Source organism: Vicugna pacos, chromosome 10 (genome assembly GCF_048564905.1).
Source record: "Vicugna pacos chromosome 10, VicPac4, whole genome shotgun sequence".
In the NCBI taxonomy this organism is placed as follows: domain Eukaryota; kingdom Metazoa; phylum Chordata; class Mammalia; order Artiodactyla; family Camelidae; genus Vicugna; species Vicugna pacos.
In genome coordinates this window covers 70,761,137-70,787,127 of record NC_132996.1, presented here as the reverse complement: position 1 = coordinate 70,787,127, position 25,991 = coordinate 70,761,137, and the positions used below count along the sequence as shown (strand labels likewise).

Sequence of the window (25,991 nt, the reverse complement as noted above, 5' to 3'; positions counted from 1 at the left end):
GAAGGGGGTGGGGAGGGAGGGGTCCAATTTCTTAACTTTAAATCACATCCCACAGATACATCATTTTCCTTATCTCTGGGGTTTTATTTTTTTGTTTTTCAAACACTCACTCACCGGTGGGTCACCACCACGGTAGATAACGAAGCTGTTTTCACTGGTAAACTAAGTTTGTTGATTCCATCATCTTCGTCTCAGGAGTGCAGGTCGTGACTGAAGGCCTCTCCCAGAGACAGAGATGTGCTAGCTACCCACCAGGTCCTTCCACAGTCTCACCTCCAGGCCTTTGCTTAGCTGCCTGGCAAACCCTGTCCTCTACCTGCTCCCTAACCCCAAATGACCCCCCTCGTGTTTTAAAGCCAGGCATCCCTCTGACGTCTCAACGACAGTCACCCACCTGGCAGCACAGCTAACACTGGGGTGTCACCCATGAGACTGTAAACTCGTGGAGGGCAAGCCCTGGGGCGTCTCTGGTCCTTCCTTCCTCTCTCCCTCCTTCCTTCCAGCAAAGGTTTGCTGAGAGCCTCTGATGTGCAGGTTCTGTACTAGGCGTTGGGGCCCCAGCTGGGACCACAGTCCTGTTCCCCAATACGCCCCCCCACCACAGCTAGACACAACTCTCCCCAACGTAGCTTGTCGACCTGCATTTGGAATCCTACTCATAAAAAGACAAGTCACTGTGTTAAGTGAGCTTTGTGCGGATCCTGGCTTTCAGATAAAAGGTGTGGGCTGGAGGGTGCAGCCCGGTCACCATGGACAACAGTCACAGCCCAGGCCAGCGATGAGGTCGAGGGAGACCCAGGCCTGAGTCCTGAGCTTGGCCTCCCTCTCCCTGGCGTTAATGGGGCGATACTATAATTAGTGTAGATGTTTACTCTGGGCCTAAGGCACCCAGCCAGAGCCTGGCACATGGCAGGCACTCAACAAACGTTAGCCATTATTAGGACAGTTATTTCCAGCAGTGTTGGTCCGTCACCACTGCCGAGTCATCATACCTGGTCAGTAAGTCCCCCCAGAGCTGCCTGGCCTTAGCCAGATGTTCTTACCATCTCCTGTCCCATACAGCCCCAGAGTGGGAGCCCGAGTCGGACACTTACACCCCCAGCTCCAGCTTCAGCCTCAGACGGGGCTGCCTGTGTACCACAAGGCAGCCACGAGCCAGGGCACAGCTGACCAGACTCACCGACGGCCTTGGCCACGTTCACAGCCTTGAGCCCCATCAGGTCGGGCAGCTGGTCGATGATGACGTCCCGGCTGGCCTTGACCTTATGCACGCGCTCGATGCTGCGCCGCTGCCAGTCGGTCCAATAGATGAAGTCCCCCAGCAGCGTGAAGCCAAAGATGTGCGGGAGCTTGTCCTCAAGGAGCGTCTGCCTCTTCGTCCCATCCATGTTGATCACCTGCAGGACGGCAGATGCCATTTAAGCAGGCCTCAGGCCTGAGCTGACTGCAACACGATGGGCCCAGCTCTGTCCACACCTGGCCAGGCCACCGCACAAAGCCGGGCACCATGGCCCATTGGGGCAGCCAAATGAAAGATGTTTCTCGTGATGGGGCAGCTCAGGGGCTCTTCCCCACCACCTCTCCACCTGGGTGTGGATGCTGTGCTAGGGGTGGTTTGGAACAGGCAAGGCAAACAGGTGTCCTCTCCCCGACCACTGCTGATCTACTGGCAGTGGCCGCCTGGAGTACCAAGGTGCGGGGCTCAGACCCGGGGTGGGCACGCTGACTAGCAACGTCTGCCCCAGATGCAACCCAAGGAGGCACCGGATCACAGCCTCAGTACGGGGCTGAGCTTCAAAAGGCTGGACGACTAACGCCCTGCAGACCCTGGGCAAGGCCTCCCGCTTGTCTGTGGACTAGTTTCTTGTTTGGTCAGGACCAGGGGAACTCTGAGGACGCTTCTGGTGCTAAGTCTTGAGCCAACAGCTCCAAGATGCTTTCCAACCCCAGACACACGAGTGGCCGTTCACTGAGCTGTAAAAGCTCGATCTTTTTCCTGAAGCATCAGTGCTGATTAAAAGCATCAACCACAAAAGCCACAGACGAGAAAAATACTGTCAAACATAAAAGTGCCTTAACCAACTGAAACACTCAGACAAACAGGATAAGACGTGATTCTGATGACAGATGATTTTGTAGAAGCTTATGTTAAAAGGAAGACGATAAAAATGCAACATCCAAAGTCTCGGGCTCTCAGGCCAAGATGATAGAGACACAGGGAATTAAAGACACGTCTTGATGGGCCTCCTACAGACAGACTGTATTTCCAGTTCATCAAAACAGCTACCAACCCTCTGTTTTGCAGGTGGCAAACACATAAGACAGATCGGGTATGTGTTGAGCAGAAAAGATTTTGGTCCTCTGATAGCACAGGACAACACTGGTGGGTCATCCAGGAGGGGCTGGCACCACCCCAGCTCTGTCCCACGGGCAAGTCCCTGCACCCCCATGGCCCTCCGTCTCTCCACCTGTAACTTTAGCAGAGCAGCTAAAGTCACCCGGGTAACTTCGATCATTTCAAAGTATAAAAACCAAAAGCCAAATAGCCTGGACTGTGGGTTGGCCTGTGAGACTTCTGCTTATTCCATCCCTGGGTCAGAGCAACCCTGAGGGAAACAGCAGGCGGAGGAAGCTTTAGAAAGACAGCGCAAGTCCACAAAGGGCAAGGCCCATCCTTGTTCCTACTCAGAATAGCTGTAACCAATGTCCAGGGACACGCCTGATCATGGTGTGTGCACAGGGGTGCCTACTTCAGGATTAATAATGGACGTGGTAGGGGGCGGGAGGGTATGGCTCAGTGGTAGAGTGCATGCTCAGTGTGCACGAGGTCCTGGGTTCAACCCCCAGTACCTCCATTAAAAATAGTAATAATGGGCATGATTCCCCCTCTCCCCTAGAAACAGAAGGAAGCAGACAGAGCACACACAAGTCAGTGAAAGGATGTCCTCTTCAAAGGGACAGAACAAACATGGCCGGAAAAGAGCTGAGGTGCTGTCGGGGGGACTTGAAAGACCCCTGCTCACCCTCCGAGCCCCCATCCCCTCTCCTCTGCATCCCTCTAGAACATTGACCCTGACCAGGGCACGGTCTGCCCCTTACTGCTTTTCCAGCACGAGGCGCCATTCACAGAAAGCTGCAGAATGAATAGATGCTCGTGGAGGGGTAGGGAGGAGCTGGGGGAAGAAGGAGGCAGCGCGGTGCTATGATGTAACGCAAGTTCTGCTCAGAGACGACCCATCCGGTAGCTGTGGGAAAGGGAAGTGCAAGAGGAAGGGCCTGGCAAGGGAAGTGGGAGCTACACAGTGTGTGGGAGGGAGAAGGAAGGAGAGGTCACTCCTGACACAGGCCTGGGGTGTCCCGACTGCCTGCCAGGAGGTCAGCATGGAGACCCCAATTCAAGCTCAGAGAGCTCTCATTTGCTCTGGGAGACACAGCCGCGTGAGATGATGATGACGATGATGATAATTCCGGGGCTAAGTGAGAGTACAAGCCCAGGTGGATCTGGAAGGCCCTGCAGCTTCGGTCTTTAGGCAGGAACCAGGATGCCAACAGCTGTGAAGACCGTGCACTTGGCTGCAAGGAGGAGGCGAGCTGTCCCCATGCATGAGACCTTAGTGGGTGGCTGGAGGTAACTCAGGCTTCCAAGGGCCGGGAGCAGCTGGCACGTGGCTCAGGAAAGAGCTCTGGATGGAAGGAACGGCTTAGGGGGGACCCACGCTGGGCTGTCACAGGCCTGGCATCTGCCAAGAAGCACTGCCAAAGGGAGAGGAGGGAGTGCAGGGCCCAAGGGGACATCAATTAGAGACAGCTCAGGGAGACAGTGAGTCTCGGTTACTTTTACAAATAAAGCTGAATCTTGTGGCACAAGACCTAAGAGCTCTGGCAGGTCGGAGGAAGAAGGGACATGCTCTTGGGTCGGGAGCCCAGCTGTGGGAGGCGAAGGTGCAAACAAAGGGCGAGAGACAGGGTCCTGTGGGTGCGGCTGGAGTCACGGGAAGGGCTGAGCACCAGTGTGCAGGAACTTCAGCCCCACAGGCTCTAGACTCAGGAAGAGGGTTAGGAGGCATCCCAGGGAACTCCGAGCCCAAGATGGGAAAACTAAGGAACAGAGGCAGCTCTAGGGGTGCAGGGAGAGGGTGGGGGCTGCACCCACGCCCACCCACACGGCTCCAACCTGGGACTGGGTGGGGAGGGAAGCCCAGGGCCACCTCCCAGAGCGAGCCAGTGAGGGGGCAGCCAGAGCCCACACCCACGCCACCTTGGGAGCCACCCTGACTCCCACCTGTCACGATGGCAACAAGCTAATCATCTGAGGGGCTGCCACCTCTGCCTGCTTCCATCGGGATGGCTGTCCCAGACAGGGCGGCGGGAGGCCCCACCTGGAGGGGGAGCAGACCCGCCCGCAGTCTGGACTCAATTCCATAAACCCCATCTGTGTGCCATGAGTGCCACCCAGACCCTGGTTCTCCTCCCAGTCTGTCAGGGGCCTGGCTGCAGCTGCCCCGTGAAGCCCTCCCTGGGCACGGGCAGGAGGAGCTGGGGAGCCTGAGCGATGTCCTCTTCAAAGGGAAAGCCCGTCCACTACCGGGCGGCACTCCCTCCTGCCGGCGCCTCCGCTTGGCTCCCAGGCCGGGCCACGTGCACAGCCACCCTGAACTTTCTCCCATCAAAGGCAACTCGGCAAGACATGCCCAAGAAATATGCTCAGGCTCCTTAGCATCTGGCCTGGCTGTTCCACTGTCTTGGGCATAAACTCTCAGGGACATCACCACTGCGGAAAGCACGCCCCGTCGAGGTGGCAACCTGGCCGAGACCTCCCCTGACCGTCCCTCCCACCTGGAGTCTGACTGTGCCCTCAGGAAAGGAAACGCGGACCCTGACCTCAGCTGTTCCCCTTGAAACCCTCAGAATCCCCGGCGACCCCAGCAGGGACTTCTGCACCTGGGCTGGTGGCCTGACCCAAAGGTTTGAGTAACGTGTCTGAGGGAGGCATACACGCCGAGGAGAGGCAGGAACGTCAGGGATAAATTTAACCACCATGTGGTCAATAGCACCTCACAAAACACACCTGAGCACAAAAAGCAAGTTGCCAAAGAACACATACGGGACACCACTGTCATTGTGGGAGGTCACGCAGAACAAGCCTGTGTACCGCTCATGGTGACACCCACGTGGTAAAAGAAAACGTCTTTTAATGCAGGTGAACGAATCGCCAAATTGGGGATGGCGGTTACCTCTGGCATCAGCTTCATGGATAATGTTTTATGTCTTGAGCCGGGTGGTGGTAAGCGTTATTTATTTCTTTTACTGGGACTTCGTATTTTGAAACAGGTTAAGACTCACCAGAAGTTGCACCAGTAGTTCAGAGGGTGCCAGTGTGCCCTGTGCAGCCCCACCGTGACAACATCCTACGTAACCACATGCATCCTAGTGCTATTAACTCAGCCACACACATTCCGTGTGTCAGAAATGCATCTCAGGAAGTCTGTCCGGCCAAACAGCAGAGCCGGGCATGCATCTGATGCTCCCCTGAGACGTAGGACTGGCTGCAGGGGCGGCCAGGCCCGGCCTCCTGGAGAAGCTCAGGGCCCAGGGACTGCCCGGCTGCGCCACCTGCACCGAACAGCTTCGCAAACTGTTGGGATGACTCACCTCGATTTTGTCCGTCTTGGCATCTCCCCAGTAGAGCTTTCCCTCCTGCAGGTCCAGAGCCAAGCCGTTGGGCCAGCCGAGGGAGGTATTCACCAGGACATGCCGCTCCTGCCCATCCAGGTTGGCGCACTCGATTTTGGGGTTTTCTCCCCAGTCTGTCCAGTACATGAGGCTGGAGAAGAAGCACATGTCTGTGACACTGTCCATCTGTCTTATCCCAGCTGCATCCCCGGGACTGAGAACAGCGCCCTCCCCCATCACACGGGAGGTGCTCGGGGAATATAGGCCGATGGGATGACGAGCAACGAGCCCCATGGGCAGGACCAGGGGCTCCACCAGAACAGTAGGGGCTTAACCACAGGAGGCCCCTGGACTCAAGACAGCAGACGCCCTGCCAAGGGACCCGGGGCTGGCGGGGCCGAGGGCATAGAGGGAGGAAGAGGCAGAGTAGACTCTCCTTCAAGTAGCTGAAGGGCTCCCATGTGCAAAAAGCAAAGCGGGCTACGTGCCCTCTGCGGCCCCAGGGAGCAAAGTGACATCCTGGGGGCGGGGAGGGTCGCTCTGGGCTGCGGCTTCAGCACTTTTCAGAGAGAGCTGCCAGAGCTGGGCCCTAAGCACAGCGAACACAGTGGCCACCCTCTCCTCTCTCACCCGTGGGCCTGACCCCATCCCACCTCCTGGGATTCTCACACTCGGGGCTGGGACGCCCCCCATGCACAGGAAGGCGCTCAGCCACAACCCTCTGAGCTGCGGGGGGCCTCAGAGAGGCTCCTCCACTGACTGACAAGCTCCCAGTTTTCAGAGAATCCTAAGAAGGAAAGTTGGAACCACACTGCCAGGTCCAATCTCAGCCTCCTAGCTGTGTGACCTTGGGCAAGTCCATTAACCTCTCTGGTCTTCAGCTTCCTCCAATGTACAACTGTACCCACACCACAGGGTAAGAGAAGGAGAAAAAGGAGCTTGCTGCGTGGAGTGGGCTTGGCAGAGACCCAGCCCAGGTGTAGTAAGTGCACGGTGGCCATCACTCTTGTTACCACCGTGAGCCCAGAAATCACCCCAGTGGACGGCTCCATCTTATAGGTGGGGAGATTGAAGCCCAGGGGAAATGACTTATCCAAGGCCTCCAGGGTTTTCTATAGATGTAACCAAGCTCCGCATCAGAGCTTCTCAAAGTCTGGTCCCCAGATGAGCAAATCACTTGGGAGCTTGTTAGAAATGCAAGTTCTCCTGACCCAGAGCACTGAGAGCAGGGCCCAGCCACCTGCTTCATCCTGACACAGGAGAAAGCCCCAGAACCACCAGCCCCTCACTCCTGTTCGGCCAGGTGGGGAGGCCCCCCACCCCAGCCTTACCCCATCACGGGGTGCAGCACGATGGCACGGGGCTCGTCCAGGTCCTCGGACACCAGGATCTTGCGAGAGGTGCCGTTGAGGCGTGTGACCTCGATGCGGTCGGTGCCCGTGTCCGTCCAGTAGAGGTTGCGGGCCACCCAGTCCACAGCGATGCCATCGGGGTCGTTGATCTCAGTGTTGACCAGCGTCTGCGCCCCTGACCCGTCCAGGTACGCCCTGCGGATGGCACGCACCTCGTCATCCGTCCAGTACACGTAGCCCTCCAGCGGGTCGTAGTCGATGGCGATGGCGTGCCGGATGTCGTCCACCTGCAGCACAATGTCGGTGAAGTCCGGTGTGTCCAGCGAGATTCTCCGCAGGTCTGTCCGCCGGGCCAGCAGCAGCACCTCCTCGGCCCCTGCGGACACATGAGCAGTGGGGTCAGGGGTCAGGGGCCAGTGGCAGGAGAGGAGACTGGGCCCACAGTGGGCACGGCCAGGGAGGGGCTTGGCCAGGTACCTGGGGGCTTCCTGGCAATCACAGATGATGTTAGGTAATGTTGGACGAGGCCTTCCTCCACGGTCACTAGTTCATTCTCCAAAGAGCTCCATGAGGCTGGAGCTATTTATGTCACCATCTTACATGTACACTAAGCAGGAACTCCACCAGTGAGCTATACCCCCCACCCCTGTTACTTCCTTATTGACTTATTAAGAGACATAGTCTATCCGGTATTGGTTTGTGAACTATTATGGTTATAAAATTGTAATTCCTGCAGTGAGCCTGTTACATAAACCAATGGCCAAGGCCATTTCTGTCTCTGAGCATAATCTGCCCTGAGCAAGACACATTTGACTCTGTCCTGGATCTGCCCTGGGATTCATCAGAACTTCTAGCAGAAAGACCCACATGCAGGGGCCCCGGGGGTGCTGGCTAGCCCTGACCTGAACACCTCTGGAGGCTGCCAGGGTCAGGGTGGGGTCCGCTCCCCCAGATCTGGGCAACCATCCACACCTTCATTCTGGCCTGTTCTGGTCTCGAGGACCCACAGAAGCAAGAAGATCAGGCTCAGAGACCACCTCCGGCACTTTGGGGCCTCTGGTTTAATGAAAGGCAAATGGGGAAGGACCCATATGAAGTCGCGCAGCAGTGAGGGATGGGGACCAGGATGGAACCGGCCCAGCATCTCCCTCCTGCCGAAGCCCCCAGGCCTGGACTCTGCAGCCAACTGCCCAGTCTCCTCAGTGCCTGGTTCAGCCACAGGCTTCACACAACAGAAGGTCTCCTGCACCCTGGGGCCAGCTTCTTGCCACCAGGGTGCAGCCTAGGAACCCGGTGTTTTGCAGAGTGGTTCCGGGGCCCCCTGCCCCACATCTCAAGTAAAGGCAGGGACCTCCTCCTGACACTCCTGCTCCAGGGCCCAGGGTTCACAGTCTGATTCCTCCACTAGAGGGCGCACTCGAACACCAGTGGCTTCCGGAGCCCAGGGCTGGGGAAACTGAGGCAGGCGGCAGGAAGGGAGGTGGCAGGCAGTGCTTGGAAGGTGCCCAAAGCACCTGGCTATATTGGAAACCTCCGAGATGCAAATTCAGATTTAGTAAGAGGTGTTTGTGCAAGTCCTGATTTGGTGTGCTGGAGGCAGAGGAGGGGAATTCTGAATTTCAACTGAATGTCTTCCTCTGGGCTCCTGACAAAGTGTTCTAGTGACATCTGGCCCATTTTTCAAGGCCCAGGTGACAGGCCTCCTCCTCCTCCAGGAAGCTGTCCCTGCCTCCCCTCCCAAGTGTATGAACTGACCACACATACACACACACACAAACACACAAGCTATCTGTCCCTCTGCTTGGGCACTGCCCTTACTGGTTCATTTTGGGATTCTAGCACATGCCTCCTTTGATCTCCACAGCCCCCAGCACAGGGCCAGGCCCAGTGCAGGTGCCAACGTCCCAGGACAAGCAGGGAGAATTCAAGGCAGAAACCTTGTGGCCCTCTACCCTGCTGTGTGACTTTGAGCCTGTCCCTAGCCCTCTCTGGGCCTTGGCTTCCTCCCCTATAGCAAAGAATCAGCCCAACCCGATGCTGCCTGAGTCCACGTCTAGCTCTGACATCAAGCGGACCATAAACCAAACTCTACGGAAGGTCTTAATCTGTCACCACGGGGAGCCAGGGAGGGAGCCCCCAAGGGCATGGCCAGGAAAAGCTCTGTCTAAGACGGCACATGCAAAGCTTTCTGAGGAGGCTGGGGGCAGCCTCACTGTGCAGGATGGAAGAGAGTATGTCAAACTTGATCTCAAGCAGTACTGGCACCACAAGTCCATAGAGGATGCTGGTTCCCGATGGGACCCCACATGCGGTCCCCAAACACACTGTGAACCTGTTTCACTCATCCCCGTTCCCATGATCCTCCAGGCACAATCACCCGAAACAGCAGGATCATCACACCAACCCCTAGGTATGAGCAGGCCCCCATTTACTGAGAAGGAGCCTGGTGCACAGAGAGGTTAAGCTCCCAACCCAGAGACACACAGCAGCAAGTAAGAAAATAAGGTACCAAGAACACCTCATTCCCTGGAGCTGGCACACGCAGGGAGCCCAAGGTTGATGAGCTGGCCGAACCGGCTCAGTTACCCCATCAGTATCTTTATGGGCAGCTGCTTTCAGCCAGGCCCTGGACCAGGTGCGGGGTTGGAAAGAACAGAGGTAAGAACTGGCCCCATATTGCTCCTGGGGTCACAGGGCAGGGCCCTTCAGAGAGCAAGACTGTTAATAAATCAGAGCTAGGAAGCAAAGCTGGTGTTACAGTGCCCATGAAGGAGACTGGCTGAGACTGGGGGTCTGGCCTCCAGCTGCAAGAGCCTCTGGGAGTCACATGACTGTGACCACACAGATTCCAACAGAATGTGCCCAGTGGGCACAGAGCCACCAGGGCGAAGCATGCTAGGCCCCGGCGCTCTGGAAACCAGGGCAGTACAAAGCCTCGAGCACACCCCACCATCAGGGCACCCCATTATCAGCATCCCTCAAAGTCCCATCTCTAGCTGAGGCAGTAATTAAATGCTGGGATAAGTGTGTCCGTGTTAACTGACCCCAAAGGGTGGGTCTCTGATACCCCCAAGGCTGAGAGCCTTTGAGGTTTTTACTTAAGCTTTGTTGAGAAAAACGCAGAGACCTGACCCCCGGGAGAGGGCCACGGCCGGCCCGGCTGCCTGAAGGTCTGAGCTGGCGGTGCCCAGCAGGGGCCGTGGGGCACTCTGTCCAGGGCCAGGCCAGCGGGCACAGCCGCAGGGGTGTCGGTAACGAGCTCCAAGCGCAGCCTGGCCTCGGGTCATGCAGGGCCATGACCGGAGAGGCCAACCCCCTCCCTGGGACCAGACACAGAGCCTGGAGAGAAGTTTGTTTAAACATCAGGGAAGGAAACTGTTTAGAAACTAACAGTTTGGTCAAATGGTTTTCTTTGGGGTTGTTTCAACAAATAGCCTGCCCCATAGTGCTGCCAAAGAAAAGTGAAACCTTCCCCCGCTGGCCAGGCAGCGGTCCCTGGAGCCTCCTCCAGGCGGGCTCCTGACCCCTCCCCTTCCCCGCTGCTCACATGCGCGCGCGCAGGAAAGAGGGGAGCATCCCTGCCTCAGGGCCGAGCGCAGGGCACGGGGCACAGCTTTCCTGGCAGAGTGCTCTCCCCAAAGCGGAAAAGCAGCCTGGAAGGATGGCCCAATGCCACGGACACATCCAGTTCAACACCCTCCCTCCCTCCCCACATCCATCCAGACCAAGCCACCGTCCATCACAGGGCAGCGTCCCTGTGCCAGGCCCACGAGCACACAGACAAGGAGACGCAGGAAAGCACTGCGTTGCAGGAACTCATCACCACAAACTAACTGGGTGGCTTGTATCAGCAGAGACTGATTCCCTCACTGTCCCAGAGGCCAGAAATCAGAAATCAAGGTGTGGGCAGGGCTGTGCTCTCTCTGAAGGCTCTGGGGAGAGTCTTTCCTGCCTCTCCCAGCTTCAGGTGGCTGCCGGCAATCCCTGCCATTCCTTGGTTTGTGGCTGCATCCATCCAATCTCTGCCTCCGTCTTCACACGACCTCCTCCCCTGCGTGTCTGTGTCCAAATCTCCCTCTTGTAAGATGACCAGTCACTGGGCTTAGGGCCCATCCTAACCCAGAAGGACCTCATTTTAACCTGGTTACACCTGCAAAGAACCTACTTCCAAATAAGGTCACATTCACAGGTTCTCGTGGTTGGGACTTGAACATGTCTTTTGCAGGGAACACAATTCAACTCCCAACAGGTGGGGAGCAGAGGGCAAGGGGAAAGATGCCACAGAAGGACAGGTTCAAGGGAGGGAACTCCAGACAGAAGGGACTGCCCTGCAGCCCAGTGGGCAGGAACAGGGCTGACCCTCAACTGCCCCCTACCCCAGGGATCTGATCTGAGCTCAGAGGCTGAGTGCCCCCCGAAAGTTGGAGTTGTCCCGCAGGCCATGACTCTTCCCTGAAGACCTTCCGCGTGCAGAAAGCTGAGCAGCTGAGCCTACCTGCGTCTGACAGGCAGGGCCACCCAGGAACAAAAGCCAGCAGGAAACCCCTCACGTGAACGCCCACAGTGTTATCTCTGGATGATTCCGACCTGCCTGCCAGTCTCCAGCGGGGGTCTGTGCACTTTCTGTTAAGGGCTGGACGGCAAATGCTCTAGGCTTTGCAGGCCACGGCCATTTCTCCCAATGCCTGGGCCCCACCATTGCAGCCTGAAAGCAAAGGTGTTCAAACCAAACATCATGTGTCGGGGGGGAGGGTATAGCTCAGTGGTAGAGCACATGCTTAGCATGCCGAGGTCCTGGGTTCAGGCCCCAGTGCCTCCACTAAAATAAATCAATCAATAAGACCCTACTTACCTGCCCTCTTCAAGAAAAAAACTTATGTGTGGCCACTAAAATCTGAATTTCCTATCATTTTCCCAGGTCACAATTTGATTTTCTTTCAAACAGGTATAAGTGTAAAAACCATTTTTTGCCCTTGGCTGCACAAAAACAGGGCCACTTGGGCCATGGGTGGGGGTTCCAACCCTTGTATGGGAAGTACGTGTGACTTTTACAATATTAGAAATAAATTCCAGTGACAAGGGAACTGTGCCAGGAGGGAGGGTGGCTGCAGAGGGGCTCTCAGGAGCCCCCAACTTTTCTATAAACCTAAAACCACTCTAAAAAATAAAGTCTGTTTAGTTTTTCAAAGTTAAAAAGTATACAAATCAATAAAAAAAACCCCACCCAGATCGCAATAATAAATAGGCAAAGATCATAGAAACAAATTAACAGAAGAAAAAACAACCAATAAACATGAAAAATGCTTCACTTCTTGGTAACATGCACGTCGGAGTGAGAGGCCCGTCACTAACGGCTCCGTCAAAAGACTGTTTGAAAAAAAATAATTAAAAAATTAAAAACCAAAACCAAAAAAAACCAGGACTATTTGATGCTCAGCGTGGGGGCAGCACATCCCCACCTCCCAGGGGACTGTCCCAGCGTGAGCTTCCTCGACGGCACCACATCATGGCGCTGCCCTGTGATGTGAACAAATCACGCAAAAAGAGGGCTGGATGTGTGCACAGAAAAAAGTACAAGAAACACCTCAAAACGTTAACAGTGGCTATATCCGGGTGACCAAATTACGGGTGCTTTTTATTTCCTCCAGTTTTTTTTTATGTTTGCCTTTCTACACTGAACACAAATGTTACTTCATAATAAGAAAAAAAACAAGGCTTTAAAAGATGGATGCATGGGTTTGTCCTTTGACAATCTCAGAGTCTAGGTGGGCAGGTGGGTCTGGACTCTGGGGACCCACGGAGTCTTTCTTACTGGGTGACCTGGGGGCAATGAACGACCTGCCCCCCCTGGTTGCCACCGAAGGCAATATATTTAGCCTCCAGGTTCCGAGATGTTTGGGTGGGAAGAAAACAGAAAGAAGGGATGGGGTAGAAGAACCCCCAGCGCCTGACAGCCCAGGAGGAAACCTGCTGGTGGTCACCCCAGGCAGGGGACCGACCTGGAAGGACCTCACGGTCAATCCCCTCCATGGCCCAGTGTGGGGACAGGGTGTTTTCAAAATGGACAATAGCAGCACATCTCAGAGCGTGGTTGGACCAGATCAGCACAGACGAAAGAGACAGGGCCCTTGAACCCACCAGACAGGTTAGACATCACAACCATCCCTGACTGAGCCAGCTGCAGCTCCAAGGTCACGACCCTCCATGGGAAGGACCAGCCCCCCCCTGCTGGGAGGCTCATGCCACAAGGTTCCCCCAAGGCCGGCGCCACCCCCCCCACGACTCCTTCTCATGCTGGGGACAGGAGAAAACAGCCTCCCTGGCGTGTCCGCAGCCCTGGTCCCAGCTCTGGGGTCTCCTGAGCCCGTTTCCCTTGGCCACCCCACAGGAGGCACAACCGACCTTGCTCCGGGCCCAGGCCGGGAGTCACGTGAGCAGAGTCGGGTCCTGGCACAGGCTGCTCTCCACTCTACAGTTCCCAAGGCCATGAACAGCACTCCAGCTGGCAGGCAGCCAGCTTACTTTTGTTTTTTAGCAACTGATTTTCCCCACTGGCCCCCTGGGGTGAGTGGCTGGACAAACATGGAGACCACAGCACGGCACCTTGGCCCAGGAAAGCACGCCGAGTGACCACAGGGTCACAATGCACAGAGGAAGTGGCTGGGCCAGGCGCTGGCCCTGCTGGAAACCTGAGGCCCAGGCAGCTGTCCACCCACACGGCCTACCCCGCGCCTCCCAGCAAGGGCACAGGAAGGCTGCAGCCCGCCAGGAACCACCAGGCAGGTGCCCCGGCCTGGAGTCTGGGCTGGTCTGCACAGCTCTAAAACGGGATGTCACCCTTCTCCCCTGAGGCCTGGGGCGGGCGGACAGTGGCAAGGTCAGGGTCAGCCTTGTGACCCCCCATCCCCTGCAGCCAGCCCCTTCTCTCCTGTCCCCAGGCCCCTCAGAGGCCGCCCACCACCCACTGGGCACACCCGACTTTGGCTCCCCAGTCCCATTTCCTCCCTGAGTGACCCTGAGCAGGTAACCCGACCTGTCTCCTCCCAGGGAGGACTCAGGTGTGGAGAAGGCCTCCAGCAAGGCTGAGAGGGTCCCATGACAAAGCCCCGAAGCTCAAGGCCACAGCTCCAGAGCAAGTCCCTTTCCTGGTAGCGTTGAACACACACCCAGGGAACCATCCCTGGCTGAACTAGGAGCAGAGATGCGCCATGAAGGCTCATGCCCCAGGCCAAGAGGTGGGAGGCAGAGAGAGACATAGACAGACACATAAAGTGCCCTCATCTGGGCAAATTCAAGGTGGGTGCCAAGTCTCCTGAAAGGTAGGGGTGTAGGGGCGGCAGCTACCACACAGCTGGGGACTTGCATGAGGGGGGCTGCGTCCCTGGCTCAGTTCTTAAAAAGCCCACACGGAGTGCCTTTCTGAGCCCAGGTGGACCACCAGTATCCCATAAATGACCCCGATCCTTTGTGCCCAGGTTCCAGTCCCATCTCTGCCCCTTGTTCTGTGGCCTTGAGCTCTGACTGCCTGTGCTTTCGAGGCAGGGTGGCCCCAGACCCTCCCTTTGACAGCCCTGCGAGGCTCCAGTGAGCACAGGGCTCAGACGTGCACCTGCCTGGCAGCCCCCGAGAAATGTTACTGTCGCGAACACCCGCCCTGCCCTGGTCGCGGAGGCCACAAGCACAGCGTAGGCTGACCCATGTGAAAAGGCCATCTCTGCAGCTCAAAAGTGGTTGAGGGTCACACAGTTCAACCCACCTCCAGTGTACAGCACCTTACAGTTTACAAGGCACTTTCAGAGACAGGATCTTGTCCGATACTGCCAGGTCAATGAGGCACAAAGATCCTGCTTTTCATCAGGGTCATGGCCACACTGGATGCTCTGATTCCCACCAAACCAAGTCCCGGGGGGGAGGGGGCAAGGAAGGAACATGGGGAGGCCCCTCTTGGCACCGTCACCAGAGTCATTCCTGGATCCAGAACAACCAATAAACCCCAGCTCCTGCACAGCAAATGCTCTTGAAGGCAACGAACCAACTTTCCCAGCACTCTCCCTGGGCCTGACGATGGTCCCATGGGAAGCCAGAATCCCTCCTTCCCTCCCTGTGGAGGTGGGAACTGAGCATAACACACTCCCAGACGGACCAGCAGTGTCTGAATGGAGGCCTGAAGGGACATCAGGTCAGGAGCCACAGGGAGATGCCCCAGGTCGTGGGCACAGCACAGGCAAAGGCAGAGGCAGGTGCTCAGAAGGGGGGTTCTCAGAGGAGCTAAGAGTGAAAAAGAGCCCTTGTCTCTGATGACAAGCCAGCAGCTCAAGGTGTCAATCCAGCACACCCGGGGCCTCTGGTCACAGCCCCCAGGGCACATGGAGTTGGAGAAGTCACAGACACAAAGGTACGGTCAGTGGAACCCAGACAGGGCATCTGCAGTCATCACCAAAAGCCAGGATGAGCACAAGGGGCATGTGGCCAGGTGGGCTGGCACAGCAGGGCCTTCCTCTGGGCAGCATCAGTGGGGGCGGGTCCACCAGGGCCTGGACTATGAGAGCCCGGAACTTATCTCCAAAGAGCTCTGGGGCCGGCCTGGGGCCAGGCTGAAGCTGGGCTGCAGGAGCAAAGGGGACAGTGGACAGGCTGGGAGGGACAGGGCTAGTGCTGGGGGCTGACCACAGTCTCACTCTGCAGCCACTGGACACGGGCATCCACGGAGCACATCGCGCCCCGAAGCCGTCGTCTGTCTTATGCCCCAGCCCCACCGCGACAGTTTTCTCTTTCTAGGAATACGGCATGCTCCCCTCCCCTCTTTTATTAAGATTTAAAACTTAGTCTTCAGACTCAGACACAAAAGAACACATGCTGTGGGGTTCTACTTCTGTGATGTTCCAGAACAGGCAAAACTAATCCGCGGTGATAGAAGTCAGGACGGCGGCTGCCCGGGGGGTGGGGGTGGGGGTGGGGGTGGGGGACGGTCCTGCCAGGGAGTTTTCCAGGTGGTGGAAGCACTCTAACCTGGAGTGAGTGGTGGTTACGCAGATGCACACAGCTGTCAAAGCTAATCAGAACCTGTGCACTTCATTGTCTGCAAGTTACGCCTCAGTCTCCCAAAGGAAAAAAGAGTTAGCGCTGGGGCCTGCTTCACCACTTCCTGGGACTGTGCAATCTGATTTTCTTGCTGTTAAAAATTCACGGTCCATGGCTGAGAACAGCAGCTGCCTTCTGTTTGCAGAGTCAACGCCAATCACAGCCCGGGCGGCAGCAGCCTCGGCCACAAGGGCCTCCTTTCTTTTCCCTTCGACCTACTTCCCTGGTAAGTGACAAGACAGCAAGACTGGGAACAAACGCACCCCTTATTCCTTGGCCCTGAGCCTCGGCTAATCCTCCTGGACAGACGGATGGATGTGAGGGGCCCAGTTGTCAGTCTGCCCATCAGACCCGACACTGGACGCCTCTGTTCCTCCCGCCGCCTCCACCGGCCACATCCCGCCGTCGTTTTGTTTCCTGTCCCTGCGAACATCTGTTAAAACTCCTTCTTGGCGAGGTGTGGCAGGCGGACCCATAAATCATTGAGCCCACGCCTCCCGCCCATCCCGACGGGCAGCCCTGTCTGGAGAGGCCTTGGGGGAGGGCAGAGAAGGACACCCCAGCACGGCCCGGCCACCCCTGGGCCGGGAAGCCACACACCCTGGACACGGGCCCATGGGTCACCTGCCTGGGTTGGTCAGGCCCCGAGCCGGGGGCCACACTGTCCAGAAGCCCCCAGTGATGAGGACTGCCCAGGGACGAAAGTCAGAACGACAGGGCATGTCCCACCAAGGGCCGGCCACTGGAGGGGGCTGGGAGAGAGGGCAGCGGCAAGCCTCCTTGGACGGTGGTAGTAACTCCCAAACAAGGCCCCGCTACTGCTGTTTTTAGCCCGTTCCACATAATTGGAAAAACATGGGGAAAACCAAAGCCAGCTGGGCACCTCGGTCTATGCGGCTGCTCGGAGGGGGCAGGGAGGCTGCGCTGGAGGGCGAAGGGCACGTGGGATCACAGCCTGGCTCTGGACAGGCTCCTGGCCCGCTCACCTCCCGGGACCAGAGTCACCCAGACCCCAGCAGAGCCTGGGCAGAGGAGAGGCTACTTGCTGTGATGGCCTGCTAAGTCTCAGAACCTACAGGACCCTCCCTGGGGCCACTTCAGGAGGGGTTGGGGGACCTGAGACAGTGCACTGCAGAGCCAGTGGGCATCACCCCACCCATAGGGCCATGGTACATGACACCCCTCAGCCCAAAGGCAGGGAGTCCCGAGTCTCCCATCCTGTCTGCATGGACCCCTACAGGCATTGTGGAAAGCACTTAACACGCAGCCTCTCCTTTGACCCCCTCGACAAGTCTCACTAAGGAGGGACCCTCTGGTTTCCCCATTCCACAGGTGAGGAAACTGCAGCTCAGAGAGCTCCCGGCAGAGAGTGAATTCACCCGTTTCATCCTCCAGTTCCCGGGGAACCCTTGCACAGGACATCGCAGGCCCCCATTTGTGGGGTCCAAGCATCACCCCGTCTCAGCCCCTTCCTTGGGAACAGCACTGACCCATGCACAAGGCTGGCTCTCATTCACTCAAAATCAGGAAAAGCTGGGATTCACACACGTCACAAAAACATCTCCAGTTTCAGCTCCATGAAGCAGAAAAGGTCAGACGCCTGGGATGAGCGCCCCAGGAATCTGCAAGTCATGCCTGAGGCCCTGGCTTCAAATCTTGAGATGTTTCCAGCTGTGCGGGTGGCTCCTGACCTGCTGCCCAGCAGCCTGCTGGGGGCACGTGTCCCGTGCAGACGCAGCCCCCACTTACCACACCCTTTCCCATCGGGAAGACTCTGGTTTGCTGGGGCTGGGGAACCGGGATGTGACATAGGGGTCAAGTAATTCTGACACAGTCGGCCCCTGCCCCTGCCCCAGAATGCCATCCAGCCCAACGCTGGCCTTCATCCCACAGAAAGGAGATCCCCACGCCCAGCACACCCAGGACACACACCTCACTCTCCTGCCCGTCTCCCACCAGCTCCCCATCAACCCTGCACCCACACGCAGCTCCTCTTGGCAACACCCAGCCTCGACACCTATTTCTGATTCCAAATATCCAGGAAAGAATTGATCTCCTGCCATCAGATCAGACTGCCTGCCTGGCTCCAAGTTCAAGTTCAAATTCAAGCACAGCTCATATCTGCTGGGCCACCAGGCCTTCCTTTCAACAACCCCATGAGTTGGGTACTCTTATCATCCCTTTTTACAGATTAGGAAACTAACGCACAGAAAGGCTGAGTCATTTTCCCAAGATCACACGCCGGGACGTAACTTAAGGTATCACAAAATGAAGACTGGACGTAGAAAGTCACTGCATGATTAAAAATTGCTCTAAATCCTGGGTTTGCTTGAAACCGAATTTCTTCACCACCCAGAAGTCTCTGGCAGGCTCTCAGCCATGTTCTAGGTAGTGAATGTCACCTCTGACACATTCCACCCTGGAATAGTAGAAGTCGCACCAGCATAGCCTTTCTCCAGCTCTGTCTTTCCTGAAGGCCTTTCCTCTAGCCCAGGGCCACCTCCTGAGCCCTCATCACGGGGCCTCGGCCCTGCACCACACCCCCACCCCCACCTCAGGACACTGGACCTCACCAATTCCATGGCCAAGAGGAGATCCCCAAGTGATCCCAGGGTCTCCACAGCCAGCCCCTGAATTCCAACCTCCCACTGGACACGCTGGCCTCAGAAGACTCTCCCGGGCGCTGGTGGCCCTCCACGGACACTGCTCCCTTCCAGCTGGCGAGGCGTCCTGCCCCAGGCCTCTGCTCACCAGGAACACAGAGCTCCGCCAGTGACATTCAATAGAATTCAGAGTCTCATTTCCTTCATCTTACCCTTGCGTTACCAACTACTATCTCCAGGCAGTTTTCACATTTGATTCCCTGCACATTGTCAGCAGTCAAAATCCACATTTCACGTATAATTTACATCAACCGGATGTAAAACTACACAATGACCTGGAAGGCCGCCCAAGGAAAGGAAATGGCTACCTTGCTCAGGTGACAGGTAAGACTGTGTCTTTTCCTTTAACACAATGTTTTGTGGCAGGGGATAGAACCTGGCAGGCGGGAGATCACATCCTCAAGCCCCCGGTTTGCGCATGGAATCATCACTTTCTCTGAAGTCTGGAGCCCTTGGCCCCATTTGGTCCTCACTCACGGTACCGTCTCTGACTCGCCAGGTCTGTCCCCGAACACACAGAAAGGCCTCAGACAGAACCCATTTCTCACTCATGCCCATATCCCACGGGATGAAGAAATACGCAGAGATGTTTGAGAACCACCTCAAATTTCCAGAAAGTCATCTTGGTGGCAAACCCTTGAAATACTCTCAGAAGCTTCTGGGTTTCTTCTCAACTTCAACTACAACTTGTAGAAAACTGTTTACTTTTCCCACCCCAGCTGCCCCTGGACCACTTCAACTTCCAACAGGTCCAGGGCAGGAGCTCCAGAAGCTGCCATGAGCCCCAAGAACCAACCTGTGCATTCGTGGGAAGCAAATGGGGGTGGGAACCAGTCTCATAAAATGCCGGGGACCAGCCGTCACATTCTTATGTAAAACAAGAGTCCTGTCCCATTCCTTTTGTCTCTCTGGGGGCTGTTCCCACCTTCTGACCTAACAGCCTGGACAGGGCATCCAGAGCAAAAGCAGAAAGATGCAGGCTCAGTGTAAAGAAGCTCCCCCAATCCCACCTCTGTGCAGACCCCCCACCTGGCCCCACACTCCCATCTAAGCAGGGCCCCTCAGAACGACAACAAAAATGTTTTTCTGCCTGGCACTAGGCATTCTCCAACTGAGTTATTTGTAAAAGTGTCCCTCAAAGCTGGGGGGCGAAAACAAGACCAGGAAAGGTGGTTCCAAGCAGCTGAATCACGGAGCATCTGCGGGCTGGCCATCCTCACTGAAGGGGCTGGGAACTGTGGTCCCCGCCCCCACCACCACCACCGACAGGAAGGGCAGCTTTGCTGCTAATCCGCCAGTTGCTCTGGTGGGTGTTGGTGTCAGTTCTCCACAACAGAGCTTCCAGCCCCCGGTGCTGCCTCCTCCAGGAAGCCCTCCCACCCTAGGCTGCTTCTGATATGCCCTTCCCCTTCCCCTCCCCCCGCAGTTAATGCCTGCAGATTGCTTAACCCCAGTGCTCGGAGGCTCTGGCTCCTGGAAACTAGGAAGGGGCCTACAGCCCTGCTTCTACTGGTTGGAAAAGAACTCAGCCCTCCCCCAGGGGGCGGCAGGACCCTTGGACAACAGAGGCAAACCTAGGCCCTTGGGCCTGACGATGAGATGCCAACAATGTGAATGGTGGACACTGCTGCCATACACTGTGCACCTACTATGCGCAAGGCACCCTGCACGGTGTTTTCAATTCCTGTTAATGCACAGGGTCCGCCACAGCTCCCCTGGCAGGGGGTGGTCTGTGACCCCCCCCTCATCTCGCAGATGAAGAGAGGCACAGAGTGACAAGGCCCCAGGGACCACCCACCCCAGATGACCAATAGCTGTTTGTACCCCAGGGCAGCCTGGGCAAGTCCTTTCTGGAACTCCAGGCTTCTCCAGCTGCACAACTTCTCAGGACCATGACTCTGAGCTTCAGTTAAGAGTTCACACCCCCATTTCTGCCCACACTCCATTCCTGGAACACTGATGCATGAAGGAGCCCCACAGGGCCCCTTAACAAAAGCGGCTGCACAAGGTCTCTTGTCGGGGCAGGTGCTACTGCATGAGCCACCTTTTGGGGAGCTGTGCCCGTCCCTTCTCCTTCCCCAAGTGTCGACACACAGCCTGGCTCCAGACACCGACAGTGGGAAGGGACAGCAGCCATCCCTGAATCTAGCCAGCCCTCCCCTCCCAGAGCAGACATCACTGACCAGCCCAACACGGGGCTTGGCAGGCAGCACCCGACAGCCGATCCAGATCCCTCGAACTCCAGGGCCAGGTCCCAAGGCCCTCTCATGGCACTAGCACTCAGAAATTGCAAAAACACAAGTAGAACAGACTTGCCCAACAGGGGAAGATGGTTCAGAGGTATGCCCACTTGAGAAACTATTCTTCAGGCACTGAAACACATGTTTTGGAAGCAGACATACCTCATAGTTGCAAATGCACCTGCAACAACATCAGACAAAGTGTACAGACACGCGTGGTCAAACAGCAGAGAAAGATGCACAGAAACACATAGGCTGTTTCCAAACTTCCCTTTACTTTCTCCAATACACAAAGTGGAACCAGCTCCATAAACTACAGGGACCACTGCAGAGTGAAAATGCAGGGCCCCTTGCTCAAAACTATTAAGCATTTCACGTTGACAACGGAGCTTTAAACCAAGCATGGGGCCCTTCTGAACTCAGAGCCCCCGATGACTGCACAGATCGGACGCCTGGGAGGTCAGTCCTGACGCTAACTCGCTCCTGCCTCAGGGCCGCCACACAGGCTGTTCCTTCTCACTGTTCCTTCTCCCTCCACCCTGCTAATACTTTAAATCTCAGCTTAAACGGTGCCTCTTGGGAAGGACCTTCTCCGACCTTCCATCTCAGGTAGCCAGTCCCCGCCTACTGCCAGGGCATTAGTCTCCATCTCAAAACTTGTTAAAACTTTTTGTTTTAAACCAATAACCAAGTTCTGCTAATGCTCCCTCTCTTCTGCCCCCAGGACACCAGGGAAGCCACCTGCCCCACTTCCTTTCCCCCAAGTGGGGTGGGCCCAGGGACGGCTGCTTTCTGCCATCTCTCACTTAAGACCCCTCGCCGGTCAGGCCCAAGTCTGCCCCCGTGCCGCCCAGCTGTGCTGGGCCCTGGACATCCCCCCGGACGGGCTGTGCCCGGATGCACTTCATTTCCGGAGGAGCACACCCTGAACCCAACACCAGGCAGTGAAGGCCCCCAGGCAGTGCCACAGAGAAGGGAGACGCTTCATTCAAAATAACCAGAGCACGAGTCCTTGAAGCAGCAAGTGCCTAAAAATTAAGGGAGACAATAAAGAGGTGGAAAAATACCTAATGCAAAGAAAAACACGTGTGGGTGGGGGGAGAACAACTGAAGTTCATGCCCGCTAAAGAAAACTCCCACTAAGACTGTATTCGCGACCTAGGTTTCCACGGAGTGGGGTTATCATGGCGTGAAGACTCCACGGGAACGGGACGCAAGGACAAAAGTCAATTCTACATTCCGTATCCACGTGGAAAACGCTCATGAGAAAGCAGAAAAGCAGAGACGCCTGGGCTGGCCGCGGGGCTGCAGCAGCAGGTGCACTCAGCAGGGGCGGGATGAGGACCGGAGAACGTGTCTGCCAGGCGCCCCGTCCCACCTTTTCTAACCCCACCATTCTGGAGACAGTAAACACAGCCTTGGTCTAACAGTTAAAAGACAGCCAGCTTTTAGGATGCATCCACACACGCCGGCAGTGTGCTGGGCACTTGGGGTCTCTGCCTGTCTGTCACGACCTCATCTTATAGACAAGAATCTGAGTAAGGAGGTCATCCGCCCATCGGGCATCAGAGCCCGGAGCACATGACACCCCCCCACCAAGACAGCAGGCTGCGGGGCACCCACGCCGGCGGCCACCCCTCCTCACCTGCCTTGCACGTCTGGCCGTTGTCCTGAAGCTGCACGCCAGTGGGGCAGGCGCACGCGTAGAAAGGCTCCCTCGGGGACAGCAGGCACAGGTGGGAGCAGCCGCCGTTGTCCTCCTCACATCGCGTGTGGACTGGGGAAAACAGGGCAGCTGAGAGAAGGTTCCAGAACGGACCCTCCAGCCCCACACCCACCACTCCCAGTGTGGGCATCCTCCAACCTGCCCCCTCCTCCCAACCTCCCACAGCAAGAAACCCCATCTTCTTCAGGGCCCCTTGAAGGACACCTCCTCTGTGGAGGCCGCCCCAGGCCTCCCTGGAAGGATCCCAGGACCTGCCCATGCAGCAACAGTGGGGCCCTGGGTCAGTCGGTTCCCGGAGCAGAGGCCCGTCCTATCTCTGCGACATGCCTGAACCCACGGGCTCTGCACAGATGCTTGGTGGCCACACCTGGACGGTGGGCCAAGCCGCTCAGAACAGATGACAGTGTTCTCATCCTCCCAAGCCCTTCTGCAACCAACATGCAGCCGAATTGACAGCCCCTCCAGGCATCTGTGCCCCAGGCAGGGAGGGGGCAGTACCCGTGAAACACAAAGCACTGAACCCACCTGAGTTCCAGGACCACGATATTCTCCCCAGAAAACAGAGCCCCAACCCTGGGGCCCCACTTTTAACTTCAAAGTTTGAAACTTCAACAGCACCATGGCCAGAATCCCAGCTCCAGGGTCCCCATGGGAGCTGGTGGTGGTCCTCGAAGAAGCAGGTGAGCCCAAGGCCCTGGCCCTGCTGCCTGCCTATCACAGGGGCTCTTCCTCATCAAGGACCCCTGCCACACAGCTCCATGGGGACCCCAAGCTGAGAACTTTGACTTGGAGCAGATTTTTCATTAATAAATATGTCACTTCCACTAGGCCCTGAAAACAGGGGAACCGTCCTTGGGAATCCCTTTGCCACTGAGGACCACTGGGGCAGAGCCCCACCCAAAGCAATCCCACACAGCTCTGCAGAGGGGCCCCGCCCAGCCTGCCCTGCACTCTGCACACACCTCCCTCCACGCTAGCAAGCACCCGTTTTGCTCCTCCGCTGCTCTGAGGTCAGCCTTCCCCAGACCACGGGCTTTTGCTGGGGGAAGATGCCAGCCACCCCAACCCCCACCCCAGCCCCCGACTTACAGTAAGGCTGCCGCTCTGGGCTGAGCACTTGAATGTCCATGGGTGAGTAGAGAGCGCTAAGGATCTCCTTCCTCTTCTCCCCAGTCCTCTTGTTACAGGCATGGATGGAACGGGTCTGCCAATCTGTCCAGTACAGAGTGTCTCCAGAGAGCGTCAGGGCAAAGGGGTGAGTCAGACTGCCCTCCACGACCTTCTGCCTGCAGGGGTGGAGGCGGAGGGAGAGGCCATTAGGGTGTCCCCATTGTCTCCCAGTTTTGAAAGCCCTCCATTGTCCCTGCTGGCAGGTCAACAGAGGACACGGGAGCTGTGATGGAGCAGCATGAGACCAGGGCAGAGTGTCCCAGGCCACCTCCCAGACCCAGCCAGCCTCCCACCACCCCTGACAGTGATGCAGGGGCCCCGGTCCACCCAGCCACTCCTCATCCAGCCTGTTTCTAGAATGGTAGCTGCTGGCAAAGTGCCCTGCAGAGAGGAAAAAAGGAAGAAAAGTGGCAAGGGAGGGAACCACACCTGGAGACAAGCTGATGACAAGCACACCTGTCCTGCCCCGATGCTTTAACTTAATAGAAATTGGACCCAATGTACTTGCTCATTCCTGTAATGCCAATAATTTGTACCATCAAAGCAAATTAAACTTGTATCAACCTGAAAAAAAGCTATTCCCTTCCATGCATTTATAATGCCCAGCAAATGAGAACTTGTTTTAATGAGATTGCCTGGTAACAGAATTGCTAATTCACATAACTGGTAGCATGTGATTATCTGGCTTAATGACCCTCACCCCACTATCGGCTCCCTGAGGTGGAGGCTGTGGGTGGGTGGTCATCACCTGTGACCTCAGCCCCCCGGTACAGCACCTAGGAGAGAGTAACGCTCAAAAGGTGTTACTGAACAACTGAAAAACATACATACATCTGTGGTCTTTCTTGATCTGACCTAACATTAACTTTTCTCTGTTTTCTTAATGTCATTTTTGAAAACTGAGAACAAAGAATCATAAAAGAATATTATGAACAGTTACATATCAACAGATTAGACAACCTACAGGAAGTGAATAAATTCCCAGAAACATACAATTTTTCAAGGCTGAATCATGAAGAAACGCAAAATCTGACAGACCAACAACTAGTAGCAAAATTGAATCAGTAATCAAAAACAAAAGTCCAGGTCCAGATGGTTCCATCTGGTGAATTCTACCACACATTTAAAGAAGAGTTAATATCTCTCCTTCTCAAATTATTCCAAAAAAATGGAAGAGGAAGGAACACTTCCAAACTCATTTTGTGAAGCCAGCATTACCCTGATACCTAAACCAGACAAAGACACCACAAAAAAAGAAAAATCAAAAGCCAATATCCCTGATATACATGGATGTAAAAAGCCTCAACAAAAGACAGCAAACCAAATTCAGCAACACATTACAAGAATCATATACCGTGATCAAATGAAATTCATTCCAGGGATGCAAGGATGGTTTAACATCCAGAAATCAATCAACATGATACACCACATTAATAAAACAAAGGATAAAAATCATATGATCATCTCAGTAGATGCAGAAAAAGTATTTGATAAGACACAATATCCATTTATGATAAAAACTCTCAGCAAAGTGGGTATAGAGGGAATATACCTCAACATAATGAAGTCTACATATGACAAACCCACAGTTAACATCATACTCAATGGTGAAAAGCTGAAAGCTTTTCCTCTAAGGTCAAGAACAAGACAAGCATGCCTACTCTCACCACTTTTATTCAACATAGTATTGGAAGTCCTAGTCCTAGTAATAAGGCAAGAAAAATAAATAAAAGGAATCCAAATTGGAAAGGAAGAAGTAAAATTGTCATTGCTTGCAGATGGCATATTACATATAGAAAACCCCGAAGATGCTACCAAAAAACTACTAGGACTAATAAATTCAGTGAAGTTGCAGGATACAAAATTAATATACAGAAACCTGTTGCGTTTCTATACACTAATAACAAACTACCAGAAAGAGAAATAAAGAAAACAATGCCATTTACAATCACATCAAAAAGAAGAAAATGCCTAGAAATAAATTTAACCAAGTAAGTGAAAGGCCTATGCTCAGAAACCTGTAGGATGTAGAGAGGAACTGAAGACGACACATAAATGGAAAGATACACTGTGTTCTTGGATTGGA

General features: G+C 55.5%; 1 protein-coding gene across 2 annotated transcripts in view; it reads right to left on the bottom strand.

Moving 5' to 3' along the window:
- The window catches only part of LRP5 (LDL receptor related protein 5), a 100,240-nt gene that overhangs the window by 33,743 nt on the left and 40,506 nt on the right, over positions 1 to 25,991 (bottom strand). For both annotated transcript variants that reach the window (XM_072970464.1, XM_072970463.1), the window contains exons 4-8: positions 23,825 to 24,021; positions 22,655 to 22,786; positions 7,005 to 7,401; positions 5,653 to 5,824; positions 1,181 to 1,397 (exon numbers count right to left, since the gene is read on the bottom strand). In XM_072970464.1, the coding sequence (XP_072826565.1) occupies positions 1,181 to 1,397; positions 5,653 to 5,824; positions 7,005 to 7,401; positions 22,655 to 22,786; positions 23,825 to 24,021 (1,115 nt within the window). The remainder of the gene's footprint in view (positions 1 to 1,180; positions 1,398 to 5,652; positions 5,825 to 7,004; positions 7,402 to 22,654; positions 22,787 to 23,824; positions 24,022 to 25,991) is intronic.